Source organism: Cololabis saira, chromosome 20, assembly GCF_033807715.1.
Source record: "Cololabis saira isolate AMF1-May2022 chromosome 20, fColSai1.1, whole genome shotgun sequence".
NCBI classification, from domain to species: domain Eukaryota; kingdom Metazoa; phylum Chordata; class Actinopteri; order Beloniformes; family Belonidae; genus Cololabis; species Cololabis saira.
The window spans coordinates 31,375,599-31,396,416 of NC_084606.1; the positions used below are offsets into that span (position 1 = coordinate 31,375,599).

The following is a 20,818-nucleotide window of genomic DNA, read 5'->3' on the forward strand; positions in this document are numbered from 1 at the left end:
TTAGACCGCAGCCCCTAATTCTTTGTGGAGTTACACACTCCTTAAGGCTGAGATGGTGGGATCACTGTGAACCCTGGAGAGTGGAGGGGATTCCCAGTTCGTCTTTATAACTTGCTTGCTGTCTGAAATCGGATTCTGTCTTGTTTTCCACACATATTCAGTCTGTTTAAACCCAGTTTTTCTTTTTGAACCTTGATGACTAAAGAAGGGCTACTTTTAACTTCATGCACGGAGAGCAGTAAAATGGCAGATTTTGAACTAGCTTTACCAAAGTTGACTACATATTCCTGGGAGAAATTAGATGAACATCAGCTGAACATCACTAATGTAATATCGACAAATTCCTATAATATGGACCCGTATTAACACTTGAAATTCAGCTGCTGGCAAATAAACCTCACACCAGATTTTAAGAAATGTGTAGCTAATGTGTTAGATTGCACGCAGTTTTACTTTTACTGAAATAAGTTTATCATAAGCAATAAAGAACAAATTGTTGGAGGCACTGTATTGACCTTAATTGTTGGGCTGTAATTTGTCAGTGCAAAGGAAATTCAAGCTGCAGTGGGGATTTATCAGGGATTTTGGCCAGCTTTGCTCAACAGTCTCTAACCACCATTCTATTATATATTTAATAGATGTAGTAGTGTCTCCTTTTTCCTCTCTTTTTAAACGTAGACTTGTTGTGCAGTGAAAATTTTGGATCCTTAATATTATTCAAAGCCTTCAAGTCATTTCTCAATAATGTTGCTCTGATTTCAGCTCTACATGAAACTGTTTCCCCTCCAGACTGTTTCTTTTGTCTCTCCCTTGGCCCTGTGGCAATGGATTTAACCAGCCTACATCTGTGTACTGGTGCTACATCAGATGTTAAATAATCACCAGAGATGTGCACTTCCTCTTTGCTTTAAGTGTTCAAGCTCAGGCTGCTGCTGCAACAGCAGCTCAGTCTTTGTCATTTTCTTCCCACTATGGGCAGCACTAGCATTTTCCTCCAAGCAGGGGGCCACTCTGTTCTGAAAGTGTCTGTTTGCTAATGAAAGCTGAAGGTGAGTAAGACTTGGTTTAGGCAGATGTGGTTGATGTTCAGCAAGAATTCATCAATACTTTAAAGACTTGTGAACCATAGCAGCCGTTTCACCCTCCAGGTTGAAAGCGAAAGAGTTGCCTCGCCAGTTATTTCAGAGGTTTGGCATATTTCCCGTGGCAGTATCAGTTCTTGCCATGTGAAGTGAAATTAATTTGGTGAACTCCACATGATCAAAGTAAAAGACTCATAAGTAGTGATGCATGACATTGAGATGGAAAGCTTGTATTGATGCATATGGAACATTAAGATGTGCAAAAAATATCATGCTTCAAGTAGTATTGATCCTTTTTTGGTCTAATAGACAAAATTAAAAAAAAAAAAGGAAAAATTAACATTTACTTTGGGCTATAATTTTTAGAGTGGATTATAGGTTAAAATTAATACTTTGTTAGGAGTCAGTTAGATGTAAAAGTTGAGCAAGAATATTTGCGCCTCCTGACTACTTTAATGGCTCAGTGTTGGCTAATAAATGCTAATTATCTTTTAATTGTCAAGTCATTGGCATTGTCTAGACGGTGATCAGGAGCTGTCCTGACAACGGATTTATTTTTGAATCGCCAATTTTCAACTGTAGTAGAAACCATGCTTTTAAATATGTGGTGTTGCACTTCATACCGTTCACATGATTTGGTTGTCATGATACAACTTTCTCTGCTCTGTTATTGCCTGACTCCACAGGAGAAGAGCATTGTTTTAAGTAGTTGTAGTAACACAGATGGTGGCATTAGGTCATATATATATATATATATATATATATATATATATATATATATATATATATATATATATATATATATATATATTTTAGGGCTGTCAAAGTTAACGCGCTAACTTAACTCCTCTTAACGACGACAATTTTTTTTAACTCACGATTAACGTGCAGGATAAAAAAAAAAGCGCATTCTATAAGTTCTGGCCGTCGACGGCACCCGTAGCCTGAGGAAAAGTCTGGTGAATTGAAAGATGGAGAATGAAAAAGGACTTTTGAACGGCAAGTTCACTTTCAAAAAGATGCCCAGATGGTTCACTGGACAAGACTAATGTTATTTGCATGTACTGTTGATTTGAAATGAATTACCATCGAATTACGTCAAGTCTCAAATACCAGAGAGCGCCCCCCCCCCCCCAGTCAAAAGCAGACAACGCTGGATAGATGTGAGGGAAGGAGGCTGGTTCCTCACCTGAATACATTAGATGAACAAAGAGAGATCTGTTCCAGAGAATCTGAAGTATTAGCTAATTATAGCCCAACTGCACTTTATAGGTTGAGTTAGACTCCCTGCTGTTACATGTGCACTTTATTTGTTTGTGATTTTTATAATTTTTTTTAATCACCCTGTTTTGATCCCACTCAGGAGAAGGGGATATTTTTGAGCCTTTTATTTTCCTCCGTATGAGGTTAGACATAGTTACATGGAAAATGTAACTGACCAATGCACTTCTTGTACAATGTTTGTGATGCATATGGTTCATTGTTTTACTTTGAGCTGCTTAAAAAAACAAGGAATCTTAAGTTAGTCTTTACAAGTGTAAAGTTGGGGACTACATTGTGTTTGTATTTAAGAAGGAATGTTACATTCAGGTCAAAAGCTTTTTTTGTGGAAAGTTGAATAAACATTGGCATAAAGCATATTCGCCCCTTTTCATGTTAACAGTATTAAAAACATTTTAAAAAATACCTAAAGGTAATTTAGAACAGCAAAATATGTGCGATTTAATATGCGACTAATCGCGAGTTAACTATGGACAGCATGCGATTAATTGCCATTTAAAAAAAAAAAAAAATGAATAACAGTTTGACAGCCCTAATGTATATATTTATATTTTCCAACTAGTCGTTTTTTGGCAAAATGAACTGTTTGACTCAAAATGACATGGAACACATGCGCATGCAATTAAGAAGTTGCTAAACTGTAACTTATCTCTGTCAAGTTTCACAGCATATTATGTTAGACTAGCCCCAACTAAAGCTGGTGTCTGAAGTAATGTTGTTTTGCATTAAAAAATTGCCTTTATTCCACCATGTAATGGGATTGCAGCAATGTCCTTGATTGCGATTGGCCAAAAGACTTGAATGCATCTGCCATGTTCCACCAAAGATGTTGTTGTGAAGACACTCTTTGGATCACAGAACACGATTCACTGGAATTAAATATTTTGATCCAACTTGCAAATTTCACTGAAGAGTGCCTAGTTTGCAGGTATGGGCATGAACACGTGTTCTCATGTGTGAGGAACTGATGGACATCATTTAAATTACATGGAGACTGACACAAACTAACACTGTTGGAGGTCTCAATCATTGTTTTGAAATGATAATCGTTCCCATCTCTAAATGTGAGCTGTCAGGTTCAAGTTCAGTCCATCCCTTTAGGACTGAACTTCTCCTCGGGTCAAGCATCCTGGCTGATACCCAAATTATTCTCTGCTGTAAAGGAGCCACTTGACTCAGCCCTTGATCTCTAACGGTTGGTCCAGCCACCGTTGTGAAGAAGCTCATATCAGCATTAAGAAGTCATAACCTCATTCATTCAGTCATCACCCACAGCTTTTGTACCGTCTGTGGGGGATGTTAAGTAGCTGGATTGGTAAATTGAACTTAAATAAGTTTACCTGTTAAATACATCCCAACCCTCACCCAACCCTCACTGATACCTGTATACTGTTTTTAATTAAAAAGCTTATGCTGAGCTATAAAGCTTAATCCTATTGCTGTGGTGCAATGAAATTGACTCACAATTAAGCTCACTAACCCCTTTAGCAGATAACACCTGGTTTACCTAATAAAGTTTACACAAAAAAAATACCCTTGCCCAGTCGATGCGGTTATATAGTAAGTAAAAACTAACTTAAGCATCAAATGCTTTGCAACGACTACAGTGAGTGTAATCATCTTGCATATTTACTACATCATGGTCTGAAAACGGTTGGAATATTAAGACAGCAGGGAGTTTTAATGAGCAGCTCTTATTGATTCACCGCAGGTGGGTCAACAGATGTGGAACTTAAGGGTGGCGTTAAAACTGCTAGAACGTGCACACAAGTGATAAATCACCTGCCACCTGACCGGTCCCTCGACATTAACCTACACTTGAGATTACCGTTTTGCAACGTGGTCATCACTGATGCGTTGGTTCACTGCAGAATCTCCATGTATTGAACTGATTGCCATACTGGGGTTTGAGGATCTGCTTGTCTTTCCACGCAGAGATTGTGGTTTGAGCTTTGATCTTTGGGAGTTGAGCTCTGACTCCGTCCTCCGTGTGTCTTTTGGAGAGAGCAACAGCATCACTGCATTTATGAGAAATGCAGATTAAAGAGCCTTTTAATGCATATCATGTCAAATCTCTTAATACTACACATGTACTGCTTTCTGGATATATTGATTGACTTTTTACCTGCATGCTATAAAACTTTGTAAACTTCCTTCCTGTTGATTTGGGGGTGTAGAGTGTATTAAGGAGATTTGAGCAGCTGAGATGTTTTGTGCACCTAGTTCCTGAGGGTAAGGGTCGTAGACGTTCTATAAACGAGACAGCCCACTACGGTTCAGTTTCCTGTATCTGTGTCACGTGGGTTTCCCCACTGCCCCTTTAGGAGAAACAGCAGGTCCTGAGTCTATTGAGTCCTATGGGAAAAGTGAAGGTGAGCACAGATTATTACCAATTCCTTCACCCCATAGTAACCTAAGTAAATATGGGACCCATTTTTCAAAAGCCACAAACCTTCTGAACATTCTGACACCAAAATGGCAATTTTCAGACCGACAGATTAGGAGAAAATGAACTTTGTTTGAGACCTGTCTCTGTCTGAGCAACACACTCTCGTGAGATTTGGCTCTCATAGCTAATAATATAATAATACATAGCTCTGCTCAGAGTTGTCGGTCACTGCAGAACTGCCAAAGTCGTTTTCCCATCGGATAAAATGAAGTTTAAAACTAAAATAAAACTTGCTTCTTTGCTTAATAATACTGTTATTGTTATTACTGAAGTCTTTTTGGAAGGGCAAAAAGAATATTAGACTGATCCGATGATCTTGTACTGGGTTGATATCGGACATTAAGGTAGCAGATAAAAAAAAAGTGGCAAAATAAGGCGCAAATAATAAAGTTGTACTGTATCTCGTTCACAACACTTCCAAAACGATGTGGGGAGAGGGGCGACCACGCCCACTTAGGAGACAGGAAGTGTTTACCATTTCATACCATTGGCAGTAACGGTAATGCGCTTCTGTATAGAGTATCTTTGTCAACATCAAACATTTACATGGGATGGGGTTAGAGAACAACTTACTTGTGCAAGTGTAACAGTGAAATGCTAAAATGTTTGTGCTGGTGAGCTTGACCAGCCCCAGAATTGTGGAGAAACCCAACGCTGTGGGTAGAGAAAATTGAATTGACTCTGTGCACATGGAGTGGGTGTCAATCTATTGTATATTTCAGAGAAACTGCAAGGGGAAGGAAACGCAGCAGCTCTCAAAACCTCACTGTGCTGTAGATGAGTTTTTGACAGCAGAGCAATTGCTTGTCATTTTTAATTTAAAACAGGTCTGTCAAAGAGCTGTCGGAGAACTAGTTGTTGAAAATCGATGTCTGACTGACCTTTGATGTGGGGAAAAATGAAGTCCCTATAATCTTTGGTTTTTACTCTATTACCAGTGGTGAAATTGTATTCACTGCACTCAAATTTGGTTGCAATATGAATCTGGGGACTTTAGTCTGGTTTCCACACTTCATAAAAATATATATCTATATATTTTTGTTTTGTGGTTGCAGGGCAGAGCCTAGGCTATGGATTTGTGAACTATGTGGACCCAAAAGATGCAGAAAAGGCCATTAATACCTTAAATGGCTTGAGGCTTCAGACTAAAACCATCAAGGTAAGATGCTGTCCTTTGGTTACGTTTCATGGAAGATTGCTTTTTTTTATTTTTTTTTTTAAAGAAAAAGACAGTACTTGTCTCCCTCTCTAGGCTGGTGTTGAAGCATAATGAGGCTGGAGCAATGTGGAGTGGAAAGGGACCCTATTGTTAATCTGGGCACAGACAGCTTTGCTTGGGCCTCAAGTAGAGCAGAACTGTTTCTATGGTTGCATGTGCCGTAGCTCTGCTGTATGCCTTTACAGCGAGGCGCCTTCCATTAGCATTCATCAGGCAATGTAGCTCTCCAATGTGCCAGTGGAAAAACTCATTTGCTTCATATAGTGCTGCAGGATTTGTGGATGTTGGAGCCAGATTTTTAGGTCTGTTTTTCACTGTGGTCCTATCTTTTCATATCACATTTGATGGGTAATAGGTAGATGTCCTGTAGGCAAAAACATTTATTTTTTTTAAATGCATTTATTTTGAGACAGAAAATGTTTGAATGATGTTGAATTTGTCATTAGTGTGCTTGGTCACGTGGTCACATTATGACAGTGGAAAACATTTTTACCATGTCGTGGTTCTGCCTCAGCCCTTGGCCCTGAAAGTAGAACAACACTCATCCATGTATCACACACCTGAAGTTCTCTAGCTGCTCTGTTAGATGTGCAAATAAACCCCTAGTGAGTTAGAGGAATATACTTTACACATATTGGCATCAAAGGTGAGACTGGGGGGGAGTAAAAGGTGGTGAGATTAGTCATCTGGATATGGACAGGAAGCTTTAGCCTTTAGAAACGCGTGATAAGCTTTCCCTTCAGAGTAACTTTTCAAAATATAATATGGGACACGTTTGTTCACGCTTCAGTCTTGTACCATGTACAAGACTACCAAGTTCATGTACAAATGAATAGCTGAGACGGATTTAGAGGTGTGGAAAAAGTGGGTTTCCCCTGATCAGTATGTAGAGAAGGTTCAGTCTCCTGCCCGGCCGTCAGTGTCCTGCTCAAGACTCTGACCTCGCACTGCTCCCTTTAGGATGAAGCCTTGCATTCAGTATATACTATGGTACATATCGAGGGCCGAAGAACATAACCTCCTATCTCTAAAATTGTCTGACTGGTGTTTTTCACTTTAGATGACATCACGAGGTGGGCTGCACCTATTCAGCCTGTCTGTACATTATTTCCACCCAATGTATAAAGGTATGCTTAAAAAAGATAGAAGGTTATGTTCTTCGGCCCTCGATATGAGTGTATGAATACCTCATTTAAGCTTAGTTGAACTTAAATGACGTTTCCTTTTTTATCTTTAAGTACCAACTAATTTGGTATGATTCACTCACCAGAAACTGTCCTGAAATGGTTCATGCCCCATAAAGAAAAACTATTTCCTTATTCGATGATTGCACGACTGAAAATGAGAACGTATGATGAGGAAAATTAATTAAGGGATGTGACGAAAAATTGTTTTATTTTAACCCTCCCAATGAGTCTTCCTCTGAGAACATGATGATCTTGGGGTGCTTAATATTTTTATGTGTTAAATGTTAAGTGTTGTGTCAACTGATGTTTATTGACGGGACTGATGCAGCCGTTTTCTGAGTTGATGGATAGAAAACAACTAAAATGCTTCCACGACAGTCGAGTGGTATCACATTTGTGGAGCACGAAGGTATCGAACATATGAAGCAATTGATATGAAATTGCATTGGTGAATACAAATTATTTGTGGCTTTCTTTGCGTATATTTATAATAATTTCCATGAGATGGTGATTGATATCAGACTGATCGATTCACAGCAGAGGTGATGAATATCGCAAGCTCTGCCTGTAATCACCTGCTGAACGTGCTACAGTATAATCTTAAGGTGCTGACGGTGAACTGTCTGCTTGTAGGTTTCCTATGCGCGTCCAAGCTCCGCCTCAATCAGAGATGCAAATTTGTACGTCAGTGGCTTGCCAAAAACCATGACGCAGAAGGAACTGGAACAGCTCTTCTCTCAGTATGGACGCATCATTACCTCACGTATTCTGGTGGACCAGGTGACGGGTGAGTTGAACATGACAGCTTCTAGCTCCCTCTCCTCTTTGTTCCCCTTTTTTTTTTTTTTACATTCACATGCTCTTTCCTGCTTTTGCCTTGGAACTGCTGAACAAAATGACACAGCCAGGACTGAGAGATGCGTCAGAGGAGGAGACATGAGGATCCCAAAAATGCAATTTTCCACTAGAGGTGTTCATAAATATGCATTGAAAGAATATGAAAATGGGTGTAAAGTAGCAGGACTCGGTGCCTCCTCCCCTCCCTTCTTTTTCCATCCCCAAGGTGTACACGGATGCTTGTTTTTTTTTATAGAAAGAAATGAAATGTATTTAGAGTGGTTACGTTTTTCCATTCCTCAGCCATCGTGTGGAAGCAGAAAACTAAAAGAAATCTTTCACTGAGACGTTCCCTCAGTGGTTATTGGCTGACGTGCGCCTGAAATGTATAATCCTTCTGGCAGCAACGTGGGAATTTAATATTTTTCAAGCATTTTAAAAAATTACCAAAAAAAACAAAACACAATTCCTGGAGAATTCCCCGTTAATGCAACAACCTGCAATCCTGCTGTTCTTATTTGAAAACAGCAGGATCACAATATGCTGTTGACAGGAACAGATATTTGGAACCCCATCACTGCCTTCAAATCAATTAACTGCACATACTTAAATGTGTTAATGCAGGAAAAAAAGAGGAAAACACAAGTCAAGGATGCTAAAATGGAATAGGGACATAATTAGTCTGGTGTGTGTGTGTGTGTGTGTGTGTGTGTGTGTGTGAGACGACCAGAATATCAATAAAAGACATCCAAAATGTCTGCAGTGGAGTAGGAACGCTGGAGAGGAAGGCGTTCAGTCCTGTTACTGGTTTTAAAGACTCAATATTGCATGTTCATTTAAGACAGAAGGGAGAGCTGTTTCTCTCGTATCAACCAAAGCCCTTTTTTTTTTCCCTTTTTATTTTGTTTTTTAAATAATGGCTTCTGGACACTCCTGTACAAGTCTCATAAAACCTGCTCTGTTGATTCAGTATGTTCTGTACTTGTGGAAATGGCTGTGAATGGGTGTAGCTGGCTGTACTGGCTGCTGTTGTTTTTGTTTTAAATGTATGACATATCTGGCAGGCAGCAGTAATGCACAACACCAAGAAATGTGTCTTGTATGAATATGCTAAATGACATATCCTAAAACGGTATGATGGGGAAGGGGTTCATTTCCCGACTGGTTTTTCCAATTTATATCGTGGCATGCAGCTCAGGTTTCGGGCATGCTGTAATTACTTTACTGCTAAAGGAGAGGGAGAGAGGTAGAAATGGCTATTTGCAAAAGCGTAGGGGGAAAAGTAATGAACGTACCCAAAGAACATGTATCCGGTTATGATTGTTAGGGTTCAGCCATTGACAAAATACTTCTATAATGCAGCGGTCCCCAACCCCCGGGCCCCGGCCGTGGGTCATCTGGTACCGGGCCGCACAGAGAGAAAAAATAATTTCTGTAGCATCCCCTGATGATGGATGACTCTCAAACTGATGGTTCACAATGTTTTTATTCCTTGGATGTACAGTAAATACACTGCAAACACACCGTAAGAGATATAAAGGAATACAATAAAATAGTTAGTCTTTCTACATTCATATAAGTTTCATTTAACTTAAATACAGACCGACGCAGCTGCTCGCTCGGTAATAAAGCTACACAGGCTGATTTATGGTCCCGCGTTACACCTACGCAGAGCCTACGCCGTAGGGTGTGCGTCGCCGCGCTCCTACGCCGTAGGCTAAGCCGTCGATTTAACGCGGACCATAAATCAGGCCTACCGCTAACCACAATACATGAATAACCAAAACTCAATATGTACATAAATACAGCATAACATTTGCAAAGAAAACAAATCCTTATCAGCAGGAGCTTTTTGTGTCAGTTTGGCTCCACTTTAGCATTCCCGACACTCGTTTAGTCTTTCAGACACACTTTCTACTGCTGTTAAACTTTTACCATCAAAGTCCGAAGCGCCGGATGTTTACAAGGTCTCGGCGAGACGCCTTCAAAATAAAAGTGCTAAATATCGGTCTCATAAAAACACATGCATAGAAATACTCATATTAAAAGGTAATTTACAATTTCCATTATTTTATTTTATTTTTTCGAAAATTATGTTTTATTATTCATTACCACAGAAAATACCACAGTTTTTAATGCTGATCTTGTCATTTTCTTTAGTTTTTATCAACTACACCTTTAGATTGGGCCGTGAAAATATTGTCTGACATTAAACCGGTCCGCTGTTCAGAAAAGGTTGGGGACCACTGCTATAATGGATAAAATATTTGTTTTTTTCCCAGGCGTTTCCAGGGGGGTTGGCTTCATTCGCTTCGACCGGCGAGTTGAGGCCGAAGAGGCCATCAAAGGTCTGAACTGTCAGAAGCCGCCTGGTGCCACTGAACCAATTACAGTCAAGTTCGCAAACAACCCGAGTCAGAAGACGAGCCAGGCGCTGCTGTCGCAGCTGTATCAGTCTCCCAATCGAAGGTACCCAGGACCCCTCGCACAGCAGGCACAACGTTTCAGGTAAAACTGGCCTGCCTAGGAACCTGATCAGGTCCAGCCTGTCCTACCGCTGGAAGAGCTGATTCTGTTGACCATCTGACGCTTTGTCCAATGACCTGGTCCCAGCAGTATAGTGAATATATTGCTGGAGCTCATCAGATCTCAACAGAATAAGTCATCTTCATATTCACCTTCATATCTTTTTGTTGCTCCTGTTGTAGTTTAAGCTGATTTTGGCAAATATAAGAAAGAGGAGTTAATACTCCAGCAAAAAAAAATGTTTTGACTGCTACAAAGCAATGTTGATATTAATCCATAATTCTATTTTTCAGGACCAGTGATTTGCAGAAGTTGAGTCTTATTTGAAAATGCAAACCTTTTTTTTTTTTTTTAATTTAGTAATTATGCTGCCACTGCTGCAGCGTTGCGCCTAAACTACACAGTCTGCATGGGCTTCATCTGTCAGTTGTCTCGTGCTTGTTGCTTATTGGAACATAAATTCAGACATCAGGTTAATGAACAAACATAGACCTGTGATTCAAGACAGACTGGACCAAGAGACATTGATCATGGTATCAGCACTGTTACTCATCTGCCATCGGGGTCTAAAAATGTTTAGTAAAATAGTTTTTGTTTCTTTGTTTTTACAGGTTGGACAATTTGCTGAACATGGCATATGGAGTCAAAAGGTAATCCAGCTTTTTTTTTCTTTTTTCTTCTTTATAGTTTGGTCAGTGATTCTGCATGAGCTTGTACAAACTCGATGGGAGATTATATGAGATTTCCTCTGCATGTAAAACTTGGACCAGATGATGTAGCTGCAAGAAGTGTTTGGTTTTCTGCATATTTTATTATTTTCTCCAACAAATGTGGTCAGAAAAAGACAATATGCCTAGGCTGATTTATAGTTTTCTCGTGGGATGAAAAACTAGTGCAGTTTGAAGTTCATGCAGCCAAAGAAAGCTCAACCAGCTTCAGTTTCTGGATCAGACCTGCAGACATTCGGGATGAGGGTTTTACCGTTCCTCTTTCCACAACTGCTTCCGCTTGGACACATCTGGAGGACGTTTGCTGTCGACATCGCTATAGGATTAAGTCCAACAGGCATACAGGACTGTCTCAGAAAATTAGAATATTGTGATAAAGTCCTTTATTTTCTGTAATGCAAAAAATATCATACATTCTGAATTCATTACAAATCAACTGAAATATTGCAAGCCTTTTATTATTTTAATATTGGTGATCATGGCTTACAGCTTAAGAAAACTCAAATATCCTATCTCAAAAAATTAGAATATTCTGGGAATCTTAATCCTAAACTGTAAACCATAATCACCAATATTAAGATAATAAAAGGCTTGCAATATTTCAGTTGATTTGTAATATATCCAGAATGTATGACATTTTTTTTTTTTTACTTGCGTTACAGAAAATAAAGGACTTTATGACAATATTCTAATTTTCTGAGACAGTCCTGTATTGTATTTCTTTATTTTTCCCTGAATTCACTCTGTGATGGATTTAAGTTAGTTTGTAGACCTTGTCCTGCTGCACCACCTTCTACTGACCCTCATGAGAACAAGTCAACCCTGATATTATTCTGTACGATGCTCTTGTAAATCTGTACATTTATTTTCTCTCAATACCAGCAAGTAGACAGAAAAGCAACTGTACCTCAGTTGGGATGATGTCCAGTCAACCAGAGTGCTTAAACAATTAAACTTCAGGTTCCTCTGCAGATTATCTAAAGATTACTTTCCTCTCATTGTTGCCTTTTTTTAAATTGATGTAAAACTTACTGTAATGTACACGCATGATCGCTTCAATCTAGAGTCAAAAGTGCTCTCGTCTTCACACACTTGGCTCATCTAAACTAAAAGAAACATGCATCTTCATGTTACATGATGCGACAGTAAAAGTAGTGTTCACACTACAGAACTTTGGAGTGCAGTTGTTAGATACTTGTGCAGTAATTAAGATGCAGTTCATCGTCTGCTCAGCGGGGGAACCTTGAGCTGAACCTGTTGCTGCATCTGAAGGTCATCCATCCTGACCCCCTATCTGTTCATGCTTTTACTTCCCATTTAAGAACAAATGTATAGTTGTGATATTCATAAAGTACATACACTTGTACTTAACCTCATCTTGCACAGTCACTGCATTAAAAGCACATTAAGTTTTGACACAGGTGCACTGGAGCGCTGTAATCATCATGGATTAAAGCATTTCTCCTCTGACTAGCAGGTAGACTTTGGCAGCTCCTTTTTTTTTAAACCTTGATCTATTATAGACTGTGCTGACACTTGGTTGTGTCTGGTTTTATCTTCCTCGAGTGCAACTGCTTAAGTTCGGAGCCACCACCAGCAACAGCAAACTAGACCAGTGATTTTATTTTATTTATTTATTTTTGGGGGTTTTTTGTCTTGCTTATTGATGGACATCTTCATTACCAAATCTCTCTCTGGGTCCCTGATGCTGGGAGCACACCTGTCATAGTGCATGTTCCCATAGAGGCCAACTGGAGCAGTTAATTGTATGTGACACCAGCAGCAATAATTCATAAGCTTTCCAGGCACTCTTGAGTTTTGTTTCTTGAAACCGCAAAACCACATGTGCCCCGATGGTCAGGGCTTTTCTGTGTCACTGTGTTCTGGTCTTGAAAAAGACTCGGACAACAGTGAACAATCTGGTCTCCAGATGTGGCTGCATGGTTTTTGACTTAAACCACTTAGGGCTGGGCGATATATCGAGATTTGAATATATATCAATATATTTTCAAACGCGATATGGTACGAGACAATATCGTTTATATCGATTTAAAAAAAAAAAATTATTTTGATATAGCTTATTTTGTGATAAATTGACTTGAATGTTTTATTTGAGATTTGCACCAATGTTTTGTTATTTGCACAACTATCAACCTCAGTGGAAAAGTCTGCCTGTTACTGTCTACATTGTATTAATTGCAGTGTATTTTAATTTAATTGTTATGCAGGAAAGGGATATTTAAAAAAAATATGTAAAAAAAAAAAGAAAGCTAACAGAGATGCTATGCTATAATGCTTTGGGGGAAACCCCAATTATGGCACAGAGAAAATATCCATATATATCGAGTATCGAAAATATCGAGATGTGACTTTTGGTCCATATTGCCCAGCCCTAGAACCACTAATGCTTTTTAAGCTCAAAACATGGCTAGATTGTGCTGTTGCTTTCCCTTGATGACTTGGTTGAGAAAGGCTGTTAAGGACACTTTATTGTTTTGTTTTGTTGTTTTTTTTTTAGCTGGTTTGAGAGGCCATCTTTTCCTAATTTCAGCTCCTGAAATGAAAGAATGGTGCCAACACTGTAACCACCGGCTCAGGAAGCGTAGATGGGGCTGATCCCTGTAGAGGCTTGTCAGGTTTTATTTGTCTGTTTTGCTTGACGTTGTCTTGCAAAGAGGATGTTTTGTGCTCATTTTGTGTTTTTGCCTTAAACCGTGTTCCTCCTCTTTGTTTTACAGCAGGTTCTCCCCCATGGCCATCGACGGGGTGACCAGTTTGGCTGGCATCAACATCCCGGGGCACGCAGGCACCGGCTGGTGCATTTTCGTCTACAACCTGGCTCCAGACGCAGATGAAAGCATCCTCTGGCAGATGTTCGGGCCGTTCGGAGCCGTCACAAATGTCAAGGTCATTCGTGATTTCAACACAAACAAGTGCAAAGGATTTGGTTTTGTCACCATGACTAATTATGACGAGGCAGCTGTGGCCATCGCCAGCCTGAATGGATACCGCCTCGGGGACAGAGTTCTGCAAGTCTCGTTCAAAACCAACAAAACACACAAAGCCTAAAACCCACTAAGATTGTTCTTAGAAACTCACCAGGAAACGGAAAATGGAAGCGTGTTGAACATAACTTTCTACATTAGTAAAAACAGCTTTGTAATCAATATTTAGCGTCCAACAATGTGAATTTACTTTGTTTTTTTGTTTTTCTTAATTACTGCGCTTTCAATCTTAATATAGTTTAAACCAGAAAAAAAAAAATCCTGCAGGATATGATGCCTGTGACGTTGACTCTTGCTGTCTTACCAGATGGACCGTTTAAAACATTACTGAGTTTTGTCCTTTTGTTGCAGGTTGCTTTGAAACACCAAGTCTTGTAAAGTTATGTGTTGTGATTTTTCTTTTAGTTCTGTGGCCTGATTTGCCAGAGGTGCGTTATGCCTAGAGTTGTTAAGCAAGAACTTATTTTGAGCTGGTTTGTTTTTTTGGTTTTATTTTTGTTAGTTTATAGTAATGAGTTGGTCATTGGTTGGCTGCGTAATGTTGCTTATTGTAAACTTAATGGACAAAAAAAAGACAAAAAAAATTCTTAAAGCAGTACCTTGCCAAAGAGCTAAGAACCTCTTTGATGTGGGTTTAAAAAGCATCTATTTTTATAAAAAGAAAAATTTGGAAAAACTTTTTACTGGACCTGGAACAAAATATTTTGACTTGGATACTTTGAGAAATATCTTCATATGACACCTTGTGAGCTTTTGAACTTTACAAGAAAGTTTGCAGTGGTTGACATTTCTGGAGAGATTTATGATGTAAAAGATACCTTTTGAGATCTTTGTATTATCTTTAGACTATAGAATCAGTGGGAGTGCTGGTTTCATTTGTAAATCGTCTGTGGGTCCTCTGTCATTCCTGGTCGTCAGATCGACCAGCAACTAGCTTTCCAGACAAAAATAAAAGGTTATTTGCAAGAATGCATGCAACATCCCAAAAAGGAGAGATCTTAAAAGTTAAATGGGGGATTTAAATCAGTTCTTCCTCAGATTCCCTTCAGATGGAGCTCATGGTGTTTTTGTGGCATATCCACAATATATCATCAGTCAGATTTTTGGCATGGTGTCAACCATTAGGCGTTTTTACATACTTTATATGAAACATTGAGAATGAGCCAATGAAGGCAGCCGCGTAAAAGAGAGGAGGAGAAAAAAAAGGTGTGAAGAATCAATGACTGAGCTGTGTAAATAAGTCCTTTTTTACGTTGAGTATTTGGCAAACTTATTTTAGTTCTAGTTTGGACTTCTAGTTTTGGAAAGTGACTTGTTTTCCTATTCTTCCCTCCATGGAGTATGTAAAGTGTTTTCTTTCTTGATATTTTGTTTTTATTTCATTTAAACTTGAGTTGATACTTGATTCGTTGTCCTATGGACTAGCATTAGTGCATCATATTTGTTGGTCGTTTGGTCTGTAGATAGTCTTTCTTCGTTTAAAAAAAAAAAAAAAAAAAATTACAGAACTATAGACATTTTTTTTAATATATATAAACATCATAGATATATATTTATGTGGTAAAGAATGGATATAAACCACATTTTGAACTACTTTACTTTTCTTTCATATATCTATATATACGTAATGCATATAACCTGTCTTTAAAATCGTAAAAAGGTGTGTATTGCTTTATTCTCTTTGAGGAAGGACAGTGAAGCAGTTGCATTTTAGTGAAAGCAAAATTGGTCGCAAAAAGTTGCCGAACATCACACTCATCTTGACCGAACAAATTTCTTCTGGCCGAGCCTGGGATGCATTAGTCCTGCGCTGAATCCTGCGCCTGCATCTTCTCGGCCTTTCAGCTGGTTACTAGTCACGCTTCCCCTTAAATGAGCAGTGGGCTATGCATTATAGAATTCTTTGCAACTGCTTTTTTTTTTTTTTTCTTTCCAAATTTGTGTTACTTGTAAAAGTTAAACTTTAATTCCAGATGAGTTGTGATACTTGCTGCTGCGGGGGGAGTGCACATCTTTCATGCCTGACTTGTCGTGATTGGAATTTCCTTTTTTATTTTTCATCTCCTTTTGTAATCTGAATAATTTGGTCTTGAAAAATTTGTGCTGATGGTCAGGCATGAAAACGTGTCCCTTTTTGAACCCCTGTTATCTCAATTCTTAATGAGAAATTATTTATTTGAAGTTGTGTAGTCTTACTTTGTTCACGACATCTTTGAAATAGAATATTTTTTGTTGAATATTTAAACGGATGTACATGTTCTTTACTTTGTGTTTGGATACTTTGGATTATTTTTTTTTCAATGTTCAGTACATCAATAAATATGTTTTGAAGGGCAATGGAGCTTATGGGATCATCATTTGTCTGCAGCAGAGAAGATTAAACTTGACACAATCGCGTGTTTAACCACCGCTCACTTCCTGGACCTTCTCAGCCTTTTCAAGTCATTAAAATACACAAATGTTAGGATTTCTCACACATATCCAGGCTGTAAACGAGACCGTATGAGGCCAGTTAAAACCATCTCCGACATGTTTGACAAACTGATTCATGCAGTTCTGCACTCGTCTCAGGACTGACTGCCATTAATTGGCAGAGCATTAAAGTAGCATTAAATATACACGATAGATTTGAAGGTGTAGGACGTCTGTTACCAGTTTATTCACCAGTGATCTGGGCATCTGTGAGCACAGCAAAGATCCGTCACTCCGAATGTACCAACCGAGCAGCCCGAGGCTTGAGGGAAGACGGCTGATGGAGTATTGATTTTATTTTATTGTATTTTTGTTTCTTTTTGCTTCCCTCATGCTCTACTTGAGGTTGGCAATCGCAGAAGATAAAATGGCCTGCTTTGAAGTGATTCCCACTGTGCAGCCACCTCATCCTGCCCTGCTGTCATTTATGGGGCACTGCGGATGGCGGCTGCTTAAGAAACCACAATACTCTTCTTTTTTTTTTTTTTTTCCTCCTTTTCCTCCCCCAATCTCTTCCCTGTGCTGTTGGAGGGACGGCTCGGCTACGTTCCTCCGTTTTAATGAAAACTGCTCAGTCGCGTGGCCGTTCTCGATCTGTTTGGCTGCCGCTGATAAGTTGGTTACTGTGAGCTGCTTAAACTTTCAGAGCAGCTCCAGGATTTACAGTTCAGTTATCCTGCATATTTACACGTCATTCCTCCCAATAAAACATGCTTCTTGCCGGGTATTGATTCACTGGAAGCTGAAATTTTGAGGAGCATGTACACTGATGCAACTTTGGCAATTCTTACATGAGCCATACATGAAGATTGGAGCTTGGACAGCGGGTGCTGCACACTTTCTACATCAGGTTTAATGAAATCTGTTTGTAATTCCACCCATGACCTGATAAAACCTAATAAAATGTAGCAGTGGCTGGACATGAATTAAATAAACTGGTGTATTTGATCCAAGCTGCTGATTTCAGCAGGATTTACACACGTGCATCTCATCTGTGGATGTGATTTTTAGCTTACCAGCCTTTGTCATGTTCATTTATAATTTGCTTCTCCAGCATCACAAGGAACCTTTTACATTTATATTTTTTGTGCATGTTGACTTCTTCTTCTTCTTGCACTCACAGGACAGCTACTTTGACCAGGTTAATCACAGTGGGTGATGTATTAAAAGCTTTCTAGAAATCTAGCCTTGGCTCCATTATCCAATATTCACATGTGTAGATGGTAAAAAAAATACATGCAGCTTCACTTCGAGTGAACATGCAGCTTTGTTCGTCAGTCCTCCACATCAGCTTTCAGGGATTTTAGTCCGTTCGTTGGCACAGAACAACTTTGACACGTTTGGGTTTCTTCATTAGCTTCAGGTTCTTCCACATTTGTTAATTTAGGACTTGGCCTTTTTCTCAAAATAGTTCCCCTCGTGGTGTTTGGTTGTCTTAGCTTCATCTGCCATCTGTTCATCGTACCATCTGTGATGGTGAATCATCCCAGAGCAGATGCACCAACCCAGACCATCATACTACCCCCACCAAGTTTCTCTCTTTTGGTCTTTTTTTTTCTTCCAAATTCCCAATCAAACCACAAACGTTTTTTATTCTTGTGATCTTTAACTGCTGGCCAGCAGCAATGTTGATTTTGGACGACGGTGGCTTTCTCCACGCTATTATTCAACATCATGGGTTGTAGTTTTCTCCTGATGGACCTCGGAGGATCAACATTAGCCAAACTAGCCTTCAGTGTGTGGACACTTCCAAACTCTCCTTGGCTAAAGTTGTCGAAAATTTGATGGTTTTGATCCAACAGGTTTAGTTGAATGTTGAGTTTTATCTTTGTAGACTGTTGGCATGACTGGATTGGTGGAGGGTCCGTGTACTTCGCGGCCATCCGTTTTTTGTTTTGAAATGACAAAATAAAAATAGAGAAATAATCCAAAATAATCCGTTCCCCATCTTTTATTTTGATAATAAAAAACGGAAAACGGATTGTTATCCATTATCCGTTATCTGATTTCATTGGTGTGTTTGAAAATCGAAATTGGGAATTAAAACAGCGAGTGGAAAACTCTTTTCTCTATTTCCTATTCGCTTCCAACGGGGGGGCAGTATGTTAGAGTTCAGTTTATGTTATTGATTGGACGCTGCAGCTGAACAGACACAGTCACAACATCACTGCAGTTTCATGACGGAGTGAAGACAGATTACAGATTAAACTCATGTTTCACTCCCAGGTTTCATATTTGATTTATTTTCTACATTAACATTAAAAAAATCAAACTGTTAATTTTCAATCTGAACAAAACAACCAGAAACAACTTTCTTAATTTATTACTGCACATGTGCAATCCCCCCATTTGTCCAATCCTTGTTTTCAGTATCCTTGGAAACGAATAGGAAATAGAGAAAAGAGTTTTCCACTCGCTGTTTTGGTCCGTGTATCTTTTGGTCATTGGATTTTTCCGTCATGAGTGGGAATCAAAAACAAAAAACGATTGGTTTATTTGATTTTCCTTTTAAAACAAAAAACAAATATTGAATTACACTGCATTTTTTCTTTTTCTGTGTTAATATGATTTAACAAAGATTCAAAATACGCTTTTATTTTCGTTTTCTATTTCATATAAGAAAAATGAAATTACTAGTCAACAGGAAGGAAAAAACGAACCAAAAACAACCGTTTATTCATATTCGTGCACCGGAAGCTGGCATTTACAACCGAGTGAACTTAGTTCTGGATATTTGACAGGCATTCCTGTGACAATTCTCTCCAGGGGAAGTTTGATTTTAATATTTAATTGGTCGGGTTTACGTGACTCGGAAATGGCTCTGTACGCGGCAGTTCGGGTAACCATGGTTACCACGGCGGCGCTGAAACAACAGATTATTTATATTATATATATATATATATATTATATATATATATATATATATATGTGTATATATATATATGTGTATATATATATATGTGTATATATATATATATATATATATATATATATATATATATTATTATAATTAGGATATTATAATTATTATAATTAGGATTATTTTTTAAAGATTGATTAAGGACTTGTTCCACAGCGGTTTGACGCACAATGACATTTCCTGCACGTTGCAGCAGATGTGTCTCCTGCAATGCTCAGAAATGAGCGTCAGAAGATTCTGTGCTCGGCATGATCTGAGGAGAAAAAGACGCAGAGCTGGAGAGCGCTTTGATTCATCATGGCCGAATGACCGGCTATCTGTGTCACTGGGGGTGCATGCTGGAGAAGGTCGGGTTGGAAGAATTAATTTAGTCCCACGCGTGAAGTATCCACGTGATTACCATTATATGTATAAATTGCACTGCAGCACAAACTTTACCTGACGCCGGAATTCATGGCTGATGGAGCTCTCTCAGGGTTCTTCCAACCCGACCTTCTCCAGCATGCACCCCCAGTGAACACAGATAGCCGGTATTGCGGCTTTCCTTAAAGAGCCGCTTGAGAGTTTATTGTTAGGTCCTGTATATTTGCATGACGCGCTGCTGACAGAGAAGCACGCTGAGTTCGAGAGAAGTTTTATGGCGTTTAATGACAAAACTCAGCCACAACGGCCTTCCGACATGCTTAATGGGTTTTAAACGTGTACACTGCAAACGTGATCGGGGTGATCAGTGATCAAAGCGGTCAACAAAAATTAGGCTACGGCTCCCTAAAAGCCTGTCCTAACTGCATGCGAGCGTCCGACCGTCGCGTCACACTGCGTGGCATCGGACCCGCTCTGTCCTGAAACACTGAACGCGTCATCGGCCCCACGTTCTACCACGTTCTTTTGATTGACAGCTGAGACTCGCCTTTTAAAAGGCTGATTTATGGTACCGCGTTACACCAACGCAGACCTTATGGCGTAGGTTACGCGGCCCAGTCACCGAACGGTGCGCGTCGCCGCGTACCCACGCCGTCGATTTTACGCGGAACCATAAATCAGCCTTTATTCACTCCTGAATTATGCGCTCCTGAAAGAAACTCCTAAAATTACTCCTGAAAGAGTAAAGG

The 20,818-nt window shown here is 39.3% G+C and overlaps 1 protein-coding gene across 4 annotated transcripts in view; it reads left to right on the plus strand.

Annotated features, from left to right (window-relative positions):
- Positions 1–16,608, plus strand: part of elavl2 (ELAV like neuron-specific RNA binding protein 2) — a 35,983-nt gene extending 19,375 nt beyond the window's left edge. For 3 of the 4 annotated variants that reach the window (XM_061710000.1, XM_061710001.1, XM_061710003.1), the window contains 5 exons: positions 5,868–5,971; positions 7,852–8,005; positions 10,338–10,563; positions 11,193–11,231; positions 14,048–16,608. In XM_061710000.1, the coding sequence (XP_061565984.1) occupies positions 5,868–5,971; positions 7,852–8,005; positions 10,338–10,563; positions 11,193–11,231; positions 14,048–14,378 (854 nt within the window). In that variant the 3' untranslated portion in view covers positions 14,379–16,608. The remainder of the gene's footprint in view (positions 1–5,867; positions 5,972–7,851; positions 8,006–10,337; positions 10,564–11,192; positions 11,232–14,047) is intronic. The other variant, XM_061710002.1, reaches the window with a different exon arrangement.
- Positions 16,609–20,818: the final 4,210 nt, after the last annotated feature.